The 13,497-nt window shown below is 40.8% G+C and overlaps 1 protein-coding gene across 1 annotated transcript in view; it reads left to right on the top strand.

The window, feature by feature from the left end:
- The window catches only part of NGDN (neuroguidin), a 579,874-nt gene extending 566,991 nt beyond the window's left edge, over window positions 1–12,883 (top strand). Inside the window, exons 9-11 of the mRNA XM_044058154.1 lie at window positions 10,961–11,117; window positions 12,195–12,258; window positions 12,879–12,883. Coding sequence (XP_043914089.1) covers window positions 10,961–11,117; window positions 12,195–12,258; window positions 12,879–12,883 — 226 coding nt within the window. The remainder of the gene's footprint in view (window positions 1–10,960; window positions 11,118–12,194; window positions 12,259–12,878) is intronic.
- The last annotated feature ends 614 nt before the right edge of the window (window positions 12,884–13,497 follow it).

Below are 13,497 nucleotides of genomic sequence, written 5' to 3'. Positions count from 1 at the left end.
CAGATGAGACTTGTTAGCCTGATGGGTCTGTAATTCCCAGGGTCCATGGTGGGGGCCACTCTTTTGAAGTGGTATCACAACTGCTATGTACCAGACCTCCAGGACAAAGCCAGTGGATAAGCTTAAGTTGAATAGTTGTAGGAGTTGGTCTACCAGCAAATGTTTACTACTGTTCAGCAAGCAGCTTGATATGTTGTCAGGTTGTATAAAGGATGTATTTTTTTGTTTTGGAAAGCACTTTTAACAAGTGTTATTTTGTGATGATAGGGGATTTGAGATCATTGGGTATATTTCTGATAGTATTTCTCAGTATCTTGAGTAACTTTTTGATATTGACCTTGATTTTGGGGCTTTAGTTGTGCTACATGTTCTAATGAGCTTTCTGCCTTATTGTATTGTGTATTTATACAAGTAGACAGCCAGGCTGGTTTGTTCCTACCCTTCCCATTTAGTTTAGTGTTGGTGGGAACCTACAAATTTATATAGTTTTCTAGGTGAGCATAACATTTATTTGCACAACTGATAATTGTGTCAACATTTTGGGGGTTACAGTTGTACTTTAACTTTGAGACTTCATTATAGAGCTGAAGGAAATTTGTATATTTGAAGTCTTTGAATACAGAGATTTTGCAAGAGAAGGTTATCAATTTGTGATCAGGCCTGACTGGGGAAGGGTATACCAGTGGGGGTAGTGCATGTAGATGCTATATTTGTAAGGACCACAAGTCGAGAACATTTTGTCCACTTTGACTATTTGACACAGGAAATTCCTGTTTATGAAACTGAGGAATACTTGAACATAGTCTGTGTGTAAGGTGTAGGCCTCCTAGTTTGATGGGTTGTTAGTCTCCAGGATAATGGAGTTTGTGTGTATTTGAAGCTCATCCATTGCATTTTAGAAAATGGCATGTTATTTGAGGGTCATTGGGTTCTGTAATATGCTATGATCTGATAGTTATTTCTTACTGAGAGTGAGTTGAATCTCAATGAGTTTAGTTTGTGGGCCTCTGGTTGTCTGCCCTGAGATAATATGGTGTTTAATAAATGGTATCTGAAGGTGTGGGAGGTGTTAAACTTGTATAGAGGGAGTTGCTTTCTACACTAAACAAGGTTTCTGTAATAATACACACGTAAATGTGCTGCAAATGCAAGAATGTTTCAAGGTCAAGCAATTTGTTCTTTAGACTCCAAGCAGGCATTGAGCAGCACCACATTGATATTTTCCAGTGCTTTCTTTATTATGTTTTTTTTTAGTCTGGAAGACTTATTAGCTGGACTTGGCTTAAAAACACACTATAGGGAAGCAAAGGCTTTAGCCTGTATGCAGAAGCCCTGCAATGAGAAATGCAAGCCATCCTTGGCAAAGTAAGTAGGGCTATGAAGCAGTTCATCCCATGCTGACATACATTTGATCCCCTTTGAATGACACCAGTTATTCAGCCAGTTGTTAAAATTAAAGATATTTTCCTTTTACCTCAGCTTCATTCATGGCAAAGGCAAGATTCTGCTAAATACCAGAGTTTTTCTTGCATTGGTGGCATGTATAGAAAGTCTGGAAATGTCCCTCTGCATATCCCTCAGCTTTTTGCACTCCAGGTCATTTACCTCCATATGGATCCACTACTTTGTTGTAGTCTTACTTGTTCATCTTGAGGGCCCTTGAGACATCAGATATCTTGGCACCTGAAAGTCAACTTGCTATCACCCTGTTTTTGTCTAGCCTTTTGGGCATAGTCAGCAGTACATATTTATTAGTAGAGGATTTTAGCATGCTTGTGTTGGGGTGTTTTTCTTTTCTAATTACTGTATTATTAATGTGGCACTATATGCTGTGGTTTTTAATTTCTGATAAGAACTAGTCTTGTTAGGCCTTTGAAGGCTTAGGCAGTGACTTATTTGCAATTTCAGCATACAAGTTTCCATGTATTTGCAAGGAGTGCTGTTGAGATGTGTGGTTGTCCAAAGACTTTTTTTTTTGTAAGAGTGATGGCTTATCCATAAATATTTCCTTCTGTCAGAGGTAGTATGTGGTAGAGTAAGTAATAGATCTTTGTCTGTGAGCGTCACGGAGTTGCTTTACTGCGTAAGTATACTAAGCACTGAGACTTGCAACGGTGGGAAGACAAGGTGGATGACCTTCCTTTTATTCTGAGAGTGCAGAAAATTAGATGTACAAGACTTGATACTTTTTTAAACAATCCTCATGAGTGCAAAATAGTAAGTGCTTCTTTTCCTTGATAAGTTCTTATGAGCTCAAAATATTACATATTAATGAATACAAAAAATGTTTGTAGTGTAATAGTTAACAGTTGGAGATGCTCAGTAAATGTAGTTGCAGCTTTCAGTATCTTAACTTGCTCCTAAATACAGAGGGTGTAGCACATATATCGTAAACTGCTAATGGGTGTAGCTCAGACTGTGCTGGGTAGGAGGGTAAATACAGCTGAGCTTGGATTTTAAATAAACCAATGAAAAATGTTTTTGTCGTCAGCCAGTAATGCGAGCTTCTGTTCCCTGATTTTCATCATAATGTCTTCATTTCATTTTGGATTATGACACTAACGGTTGTTTGCATGCCCTTAAAATGTACCATCACAGTTGTGTAAAAGTGGATTTCATGTCAACTTTGATGAGTTAATGCCAGTTATTTTCATTTTATTTTATTTTGAGTTCAGTTGAGTTTGATTTTAAAAGTAATACTGGAAAACTGGTAATAGTGTCATGTCTGAAAACAGTAAAAAGGTGCGGAGACAAAATATATAGGTTCATAAGTTCATAGGTAGGTACTAGGCTATGGGCCCAAAGGCCTAAGTAAGCCTAGCCAACAAGGTTCCCTGGCTTACGCCACCCAAGACAGTTATTTACCTGTGCCCCTGTTGAGCAAAGCCACAGAAGTGATCCCCGAGGTGTATTTCCTATTTCCCATCCACTTATTAAGATTTTTCTTGAACAGTGCTAATGAGGAACTTTGCTTGACATAGATGGGTAGCTTGTTCTAGAGTATGGGAAGTCTCTGGGACAGGAATCTGTCCCTCCAGTATGTCCTATTTATTGTGGTGACAAGGTTTAGGTCCCTAGAGCGTGTAGCTCGGAGAGATTGTGATTTCATTAGGTGTAGCATGTCCAACAGCTCTGGGTTTGACATAGCTTTATATGTTAGGCAGAGATCACCTCAGAGTAGGCGATATGCTACAGAGTAAAGCTGGGGTTTTTTGAGACGGTCAGTGTAGGGCATCTGTTTGAGGTCAGTAATCCTCTTTGTGAGATACTTCTCTGGTCTTTCCAGCTGCTGCAGATGTCTTGTGAGGTACATTCCAAAAGGGGCATTGTACTCTATAATGGGTCTAATGAGTGTAGAGTAGAGGGGAACAATGATCTCTTTTTTTCCTAGATGAGAACCCTTTTGTGATGAGGTGTGCCATGTAGAAGGCTTTCCTGACTACTGTGGCAATGTGATTATCAAAGGAGAGACTACTGTCCACCTGGGTCTCCAGGTCTCTTATCACACATTCAGCATTAAGTAGACTGCCACCTGTGTGGTAGTTCATGGTAACAGAGTTTTTCCCAAAGGGGATGACAGTGCACTTTTTGGCATTGAGCTTGAGGCCATGGCTCTGACACTAGGCATCTGTCTCAGTGAGGCCCTTCTCTAGGATATCCACATCATTTGGGGACTCAACTATGGCTCCTAGTTTGCAGTCATCTGTGAACTTCGTTACCCAAAGGGCTTCTGTGTTAGCCTGTACTTCAGAGAAGTAGATACCAAACAGGAGATGTCCCAGGACTGAACCCTGCAACGTTTACAGTGTGGGTTCTGTCAGTGAGCCAATTGGCAACCCATCTTGTGATGTAGGGATTTATACCTAGTTTAGTGAGTTTAGCTATAATTCCAGTCTTTAGTCTTTGCAATCTATTTGCAGCATGTGAGTGGGATGTGGAAGGAAACCGGAGCACCAAGAGGGAAACCACATGACTGCAGGGAGAACATGCAGACTCCACACAGAAGACACTCCAGCCAAGAATCGAATTAGAGAACCTCTTCCTGTGAGGTGGCAGCGCTAACTGCTGCACCGGAGTATAAAAATACCTATGTTAACACTTCCAAGAAAAGATCCTAAATCTTCTAGTCTTTGTTGCATGTCTCAGGGACATACATATATTCCCCCCATTGTTTCTTTACGAATTGCTTATCCAGTCTGTCTTCCCAGTCCTTTCTAACCTCCTCTGATTGATTATTATAGTTATCATTCAATGTTTTGTATGCTGTACTAATTATTCCTTTTTTAACAGCAACTTCTTTTCTAGATTCTACCAGTGCTGGTCTTTCGCTTAGGATCCCCTGTTTCCTTCTCTTTGCCTATACATTGAAATCAATCCTTGATAGGTAAGGCAATCTCTATCCTCCAATCCAAATAAATTCTTGGCAAGGCCTCTTTCCATTCTATTACCTTTTCCTCTTTAAGTATTTGCTGCTAATACCTTGGTTCTTTTACCAGTTTTCTCCAATAAATTACGACCCCTCTTGCTTTTTGTCTGTATACCTAATTGCTGTCATCCGTATCGGCAGAATCTCCTTTCTCCAGTCCCGTGTTGGCTTAGTTCTTAGAAATATTTTCTGCTGCTTTATAAATATAATATTATGCATGGTTATTGTTATTCTCCTTAAGGATCTGCATCCAAAATCCCAGACTCTCCTTGTTTCTTGAACTTCCCCCATGTGGTGTATTTAGTTTGACAGCATTCTGATATTTATTATTTACTTCTATTCTTTGAGTGTGTAGGCTTGATCCAAAGGCTTTTGCATCTGCAGTATGTTACATTGAGTCAAATACATTATTTTTAAATTGGTAGTAATAAATAGCTGCCCATTTACTGAAGTCTTTTATAAAAATTCTAGAGCAAAACTTTCCAGGTTGATTTTCAGGATGTAGAGTCACTTTCCGTGTAGCCAGAGTTGGCGATTCATTTAGGAGGTTCAGTTAAATTTACTGGTGATTATCCACCTCCAGAAAAGAATCAAATATGGTATAAATTACTCTTCCCACTACAGACAACCTTCCTGCTTGAGATGCTTAGTCTGGGTAATAACCTAGCAACTATCTGTATGAAGCTAAATTCCATTCATTCTGAATGTACTACAACAGTAATCCTGTTATTTGACCATCAGTGTTTTTGAGAGTATCCTCACAAAACTGTACTTCTATATTTTTTTGGCATGTTAATCAACACTTTTCAGTTATGCATATTTTCTGACTCAAAAAAAAAATCAGTTTTTTGACTTTTAGATTCTGAGAAACACCAGATATATATATTTTTTAAATAAAGCTGCCCAACCTGATGATCGCAAGTAAATCTGAGGTAGAATATATGCAGCAAAGTGTCACTAGTGTGACAGCGGTAATAGTTAATAATGTGAACTGGTTGTCACCAAGACTGAGACATTCCTAGGTGTTTTGACAGTCTAGCCTGCTTTGAACATAACTTTAGCTGTTATGATTGCTTCCCTAACTAAGACTGATAGTGTCGCTGGAAAAAGTATGTAATAATTTTGGTGTCAGTCTTTGATTGCACAGTTATTACACGTGGAAGGAAAATACAGAAGTAACCCTGCTTTATTAAGACTTGACCTCCATGCAAATTTTTACATCTTGCATATGCTGAAGCAGGAAGTAGAAGAGCCACTTCGGCTGTGATTCTTTTTGCTGTTAAACTGGATATACTGACTTACTAGAGTAGATCTTGGGGGCGGGGGGGGGTTACCCCTTAAAGGATAGGTATGGGAAGTGGCTGAACACACATGAAAAGACTACATCCCTTCTCCCCTATTTAAAAATATGTAAAAAAAAATGCAGGCTTGCAGCAAGGACCAGAACAGTCCTGCATAAACGAATTATCTTCATACTGTTTAAAAGGATGTGATGATTCTGTTTACTGTCGGTACAGCATCATCCTTCACAGTTCTGAAAAGAGAAATGCAGCAGTTAACATTTTAAACACTTTAAAATCATCGAATGGGACTGCATTTTAAAATGTAATTTTATGTCTAACTTGGAAAATAAAATTAAAAAGAAATGGAATGAAAACATTTGAAAAAGTAAACACATTCCTTTGCTTTCCTTTATCCATTTTATATTCTTCTGGGTCACAGGGAGCTGGAGCTTATCGCAGTAAACAAGTGTATGGTATAGAACCATTTCTAAATGAGACTCCATTCCATTTGTAAGATGCACTTCTGCATACACTTATGGGCATTTTGGAGAGCTGACATTTCACCTAGCAGCATGTCTTTGAGATGTGAGGAAGAAAACGGAGACTACAGCAAATTGCAGAAGTTAGCTAGCCAAGGGACTCGTGGAAAGACCAGTGCATGTATCTGTACTGTATCTAGGTTTGCTGCACCTTGGTGTAAGGGCAAAAAAGAAAGTTATAGAAGTCCAGCTCTTGCACCTTTGAAGAGTTGCAGTCTTTTGGTTTGAAATTTTGACATTGACCCTATAAAAATATTTCTGCAAGAGTAGTCTTTATAATGCCAACATGCAAAAATGTCTAATGAAAAGCAAACCAAAAAATGTATTTAATGTTCTTAGTATGAATTGAAGCATGACTTACAAAGCTACATTATTTACTTTTGGTGAACTGAATACCGTTTGTTAACCATTTTCAACAGTAGATGCATCATTGTGGTCAGTAAGCACCAGTGTGGTCTTCACATGTCATCAACCAACCATTACAGTTTTGCATTGTTATAAACATAGTTTGGCACACTGATGTTCCACTCACCAGACTAGACAAGGAGAAGGTTACTGTCAGCTGCCTGTCAGGTGCCAGGATCCGCCTCATAACCCACGCACTCAGGTCACTCCACAACAATTACAAATATGACTCGGTCATTGTTAATGTTGGTGTGAACGACCTGAGATGCACCTCATTAGACTACATGAAAAGAGACATGGAAGAGCTCTCCGACCTTGTAATCCAGGCAGGTATGACCCTAGCCCTGAGTAGCATCCTACCTTTGCCCAGAATGATACCACAGTTTGCTTGTGTCTTTCGGCTTTTCCTGGTTAGGGGTCGCCACAGCGGAACTCCGGTCAGCTAATGATTGGTAGTGGATTTTTACGTACAGGGTTACCAGCCCTGACACTCAACCTTCAATGAAGGCACGCCCCATTCATGTATGCCTCCACACAGAAGACGCTCTAGCTGAGAATCGAACGGGACAACGTCTTGCTATGAGGCGACAACGCTACTGCAGCACCACCACAATACAAGGACAAAATGATTGACTTTAACAATTGACTAAGCTTCTGGTCTTTCTAAGGGGATCCAGTATCTGTCTGACTGGGATGACATGGTCGACAGGCCATGATGCTTTGCCAGAGATGGCCTGCACATGTCTCCCCTGGGATTCTGGATATTGGCTAAGGTTTTTCTTGTCCCTATAGTGCCTTTTTTAGGCAAGGTCCAAATGACAAACCCACCACCGTAGCAGGTACAGCAAACAAAAACTGAGGGTATTGCTACTCAATGCTAGAAGTCTAAACCTCAAAATGCACTCACTCTAGACACTCCTCATAATGGAGAACATCGATATCTGTGCTGTGACTGAAACCTGGTTCATGACTCTGGAGAGCACTCCTGCATTACCAGGCTGTAACTCATACCATACCTTTCAGCCATCTAACCTGGACCGGAGCACCAAAGGAGGAGGTGTGTCTATATTCATTAAAAATATCCACACCTCCAGGCTAGTTGCCCAACATAATGCATCCGAAATTATCCAAGTGCTACTAACTCTGGGCAAAGCTGCAGTCCAAATTGTAGCTTGCTACAGATCCCCCACCATTCCCCAGGACTCCCACTCCTCTTTTCTTGATATACTGGAAAATATTAGGGTCCAACCAAACACCCTAATAATGGGCGATTTCAACTACTCCACCATTAACTGGGAAAACTACTCGTGTACCAACTCCTGCGCTCAACACTTTCTAGAATTCATAAACTCCAATGCCCTGGATCAACTTATCCACGCCTTCACCAGGGGAAACAATATCCTTACATATTAAAGGTAAGTTAATGAAGAAGGAAACTCTTCTTATTTTAAAATATAACACTGTGGAACCCTGTGGGTTAAATAAGGAGTGTAATTGGAAGTATGTGATGTAATTAATTGTTTGATGAGTTAATTGTTTGATTTTATAGAGTATATAGGGTGTGATGCATTGAAGGAATTTTGTACTCATTGAAGGCCTGGTGCCGAAACGCTAAGTTCGTATTAAATCTTGGTGAAACTGCTTTGTGGTCCGCGACTTTATACATTGTGGTATTTTTTGTTATTTTACTCCTATGCTGCTGTGTTTTTTTTTTTTTTTTTTGAAATAATATCCTAGACCTAGTCATTACTAGCATGAGTGACTGGTGTGCCACATCTGAAGTCAACTCTTCATTGGTCAGATCCGACCATAAGCTAACCACCATAGATATCCACATCCTGCCTCCATTAAGGAAACCACTGTAAAAAATTTCTCCAAAGCCAACTTCATGCTTAAGACAGAAGTGGCAACCTTTACGACATCCCCGCATATGGGCACTGCAGCTATGACTGCAGAATCCTACACAAATGCACTCTATAAGCACTTACATGAGTGCATGGATCGAGCTATCCCTAACAGAACCAAGACGCTATCCTCCATAAAAAGGAAGCCAATCTGGTGGTCCCCCTGCTATAAACAAACTCTACAACAGAAGGAAAAAACTGTTGCAGAAGAAAGTAAAATCCCATGAGTGGAGGAGCTCTCTGGTCAACCTCAGAGATCCCTCATAAAAGCCTCCAAAGCTAGCCATGAAAACAAGATTGCCTCTGAGTCGAAGGACAACCACAAAGCATTTTATAGCTATGTCAAGAATCTCAAAGGCAACACCAGATCTGCTCTGAGCTACAGCACAATGGCATGAAAATTACAGAACCAACTGATATCTCCAACAATCCTGGCTGATAGGTTCATTGCTAACTTTACCCCAGTCTCACCCCCTAAAGGAGCCATATCTTTACTGGAAGAATGCAGAGGCCCTGAAATCACAACTGTGCAGGTAAAAACTGCACTTTCCAAAGCCATGGGACCGGACAACATCCCAGGCTGTGTTCTACATGAACTTCAGAATGAACTGGCCCGCCACCTAAGCACCGTGTTCAGTCATAGCCTCACATCAGGCTTTGTACCCACTGAATGGTGCACAGCATCAGTTATCCCACTCCACAAAGGGGGGAGCTACCACAGACCCCGGGAAATATCGCCCTGTTAGCCTGATGAGCATGGTCTGCAAGGCCATGGAATGCATCATCATGGAAGTCATAAACAAAGACACAGGTGACTTGCAAACCCTGGACCCCACCCCATTCGGGTATGTGAAAGACAGATCATGCCTCCTGAACCTGATTGACTTCTTTGAAACAATCACCAAAGCCATCGATGAAGGAAAGGCAGTTCACACAGCCTATCTTGACCTCGCCAAGGCCTTCAGCACCATCCCCCATTCTGGAATTATAGATAAACTCACTAAAATGGGTATAAATCCATAGGTCACAAGATGGGTTGCCAACTTGCTCACTGACAGAACCCACACTGTAAAAGTTGCTGACTCCAAATCGGACTTCAAACCAGTGACAAGTGGCATACCACAGGGTTCAGTCCAAGGTCCCTCTCCTGTTTGGTATCTACTTCACTGAAGTAAGGGCTAACACAGAGGGCCTCTGGCTGATGAAGTTCACAGATGACTGCAAATTAGGCACCATAGATGAGTCCTCAAATGACGTGGACATCCTACAGAAGGGCCTCATTGAGACAGATGCCTGGTGTCAGAGCCATGGCCTCAAGCTAAATGACAAAAATTGCATAGTCATCCCCTTTGGTAAAAACTCTGTTCCCATGAACTACCACATAGCTGGTGGTCCTTTTAACGCCGAAGGTGCGATAAGAGACCTTGGGACTCAAGTGGATAGTAGTCTCTCCTTTGATAATCACATCGCCATAGTAGTCAGAAAATTCTTCTATGTGGCACACCTCATCACAAAAGGGTTCTCATCCAGGAAAAGAGGTCATTGTTCCCCTCTACCTGGCACTCATTAGACCCATTATTGACTACAATGCCCTTTAGAATGTACCTCACAAGACACCTACAGTAGCTGGAAAGGCCACAGAAGTACCTCACCAAGAGGATTACAGGTCTCTGTTATCCTACGCTGACCGTCTCAAAAACTCCAGCTTAACTCCGTAGCATATCACCTACTCTGAGGTGATATCTGCCTAACAAACAAAGCTATGTCAAACCCAGAGCTGTTGGACCTAAAGAAATACCAGTCCCTTCGGGATACACACTCTAGGGATCTAAACCTTGTTGCCACAATAAAATAGAACATGCTGGAGGGCTAGATTCTTGTCCCAGAGACTTCCCATACTCTGGAACAAGCTGCCTATCTATGTCAAGCAAAGTTCCTCATTAGCACTGTTCAAGAAAAATTTTGATGAATGGGCGGGAATTAGGAAATTCACCCTGGGGATCACTCCTGTGGCCCTGCTTAACAAGGGCACAGGAAAATAATGTTCTTGGATGAGGAAAGCCAGGTTACCTTGTTGGCTAGTCTTACATAGGCCCAAGGGCCGATGGCCTAGTACCTACCTATGAACATAGGCACACTGAACCATGTAATGGCTTGCAAGTTGTTAGGCTGTTGGCTTACAGATGTTCAGAAATTAATATATATATCACAAGTGTTGTTTGTGTCACAGAGTGACTTACATTAATTTAAATGTTTATCTTAAAAGGCTTATATTCAGTACCTTTGTGTATAGTCATCTTAGATGACTTTTTGGTATGTCTTTGTTGTATTAAGGTGACAACTAGTTGCATGATGCACTGCAGTAGGTGGCATTACTAAGCAGTCTTCTTTCTTGTTTAACAGATTACAGTATGAAGAGTCCATGATGGTGCGTCTGAACCTCTCAAAGAAGGAAAAAGCTCATAGGAAGAGAGCACTTGCGATGACATCACAGCTCAGCTCACTGACTCACTTTGGAGACATAAGTGCTTTAACTGGAGAGCCAGTTAATACAGATGAGGTAAATAGCAGGTGATGTTTTCTTCAAGCCTATACTGTCATAGTCTTGTGAAGGTAAAGCAATAAGTGAAGTGGTCAGTACAAGATAAGAGAAGAATTTTGGTAAAATGCAGGAGGCAGTATGCATAAGATGTCAGGTGAAGAGTCATGCTACACACATTAACAGTGTTACTGTAGAGGTTGTGCAGTGCGTCTTTAAATATGAAATGATTAGTTGATGATTTCTGTAATTGTTGGTGTAAATATGTTGTTTCTTTCTCTGTCCTCACAGACCCAGTCTTTTCAGATATTGTGCAGCAATTACTTTTGAAGTCAACCTGTGGTCAGCTGACAAATGGTAGTGGCGATTGCCTCAGCCAGTGACCTATGAGAATACTATTGTGTCCTTTGAAACCGTCACTTTGCTCCTCAAAGACTTTTCCCTCCCTCTCTCTCTGTCTGTCACACACACACACGCACACTCGCACCTTAACTTTAACACAGTTTTTTGCTTAGACCCATTTCACCTGAACATATGACCATAGTTGTCACACACACACACACACACACACACACACACACACACACACACACACACACACACACACACACACACACACACACACAGAGTTTTGGGTGAGCCTTATGTTGGGTTAAATTCCGACATTGTGCTAAGTTTTTACTAAACCTTGTAAAAGCAAATAACTGTACTTCCCAGTCTGGTCTTTCGCATTGCTCTGTTTTAGAGACTGCATGATAATACAATATCCAGAAATTTGAGGAGGAGTAGACACCTGTGTATGAAGTATACTAAGTTGTCTGGTCTGATGCTGTTTCTGCTGAATGAGAGTGCATGCTTTATCACACCTGTGGCTTATCTGAAGTCAGAATGATTGTAATGCCCAGTGCTGCATGCAAATCAAAACCTGCAGCGTTAGTCTGAATTTTTTGAACTGCCGACTTCTAGGCAACTTCTTGTATACATGCACTGACTGAAAGCCTTGCAGTCGTACTGAATGTCATGTACGGAATAGCTTGCAGTTGCTTTTCTCCTCCAGAGCACAAAATGTATCTTACTATGTCATGTTTTCTTTGAAAGGATCTGCTCCCAAAGATGAAGAAGAAGAAAGTTTCAACCAAAAAACAAAAAGGAAAGAAGAGAGGTAGGTGTTCATTATGCAGAGTGTTATCCAACCCAATTTTTCCTGTTGCTAGTGTCTCTCTTGAACCTTTCATTTTACAGCTGTATTTTCAAGTGAAAGACATTTTTAAAAAGGGACCAGTATGTATTCCACTGCCTTATGTTTCTGCAAGATTGGCATACTGCCTAAAGAGGCAGCTGTAACATTGCACAAATAATTTTTCTCAGGCCAAAGGGATGATTTATTTGTTTTATTTTCTCTTTTATCCAAGAGAGACCTACATAACACACATGGTGTTCCTCAGGGATGACTGCTCCTCTCATAATTTGATGTATTTCAGTGAGTGTTTTGCTATGGTTACAGGTCTTACTTAGGGTCACACATTGTTCAAGTGAAAGCTGAAGGAATCAAACCAGGTCTGCAAGATTGTCTTCCTTGCAAGAGACATTGCTTTAATCTAACCTTAATGCTCTGTTGTCTTTGCTATTTAAGTAACTATTTAGTTCATTTTATGCAAGTAGTATAAACAAAAAAACTGCTGGGTAACCAAAGAGAAAACTAGAATCTGTTAAAACATAAGCTTTTGTAAAATTGCTTCTGTTTTAGTAAACGTCTGCTATTTTTTTTTTTTTATTTCATAGCTTAGTAATTGGATCATTTGTGCAATTCTGGATGCCCTTCTATTCATATGCTGCAGTATTCATCACATTAGATAGTAGTCTGCCTCTGGCTGACTCGTACATCCGGCCTGCATACAAAAGTTTACATGCTACTGCACATCACTCCATGCGCATTGGTAATAAAGAGATGTCCGGTATAAAGCAGACGTCAGCATGCAACAACTTTAGAACATCTCTGCTGCCTGCTCGATCAACTGCTCTAGACGTTCAGTCAGATCGGTGGTGATTCCTAATTCAGATAAGTACACTGTTGGAGTTTTTCTCTTCTTAATTCTTAGTGCTACTGTTTGTTTTGTGGTAATTTCATGTCAGCTAGGAAGGGCAAGTGTCTGTGTGGAAGGCAGATTTCACATAAAGATGCCCATGAGCTCTGTCGCCTTTATGTAGGCCCAGACCATGATCCCACTGCTTATGCTATTTGCAAATTGTTCATCCCCCAAAACCCTTAGGCCATTTAGCTTCGCTTAAGCTCTACTTAGAGAATCAGTGCCTTAAGCGCCTCGCATGGGAGATAGAGCTGACATCGGGTTCTCAGGACAAGCCCATTGCGAAAAAGGCCAAGAAACCTATGCCTGATGTT

The sequence above is a fragment of the Protopterus annectens genome, chromosome 16.part0, assembly GCF_019279795.1.
Source record: "Protopterus annectens isolate FY-2018-M chromosome 16.part0, PAN1.0, whole genome shotgun sequence".
In the NCBI taxonomy this organism is placed as follows: Eukaryota; Metazoa; Chordata; order Ceratodontiformes; family Protopteridae; genus Protopterus; species Protopterus annectens.
Note: the sequence above shows the minus strand (reverse complement) of the source record. Positions and strands in the feature narration are given on the sequence as shown.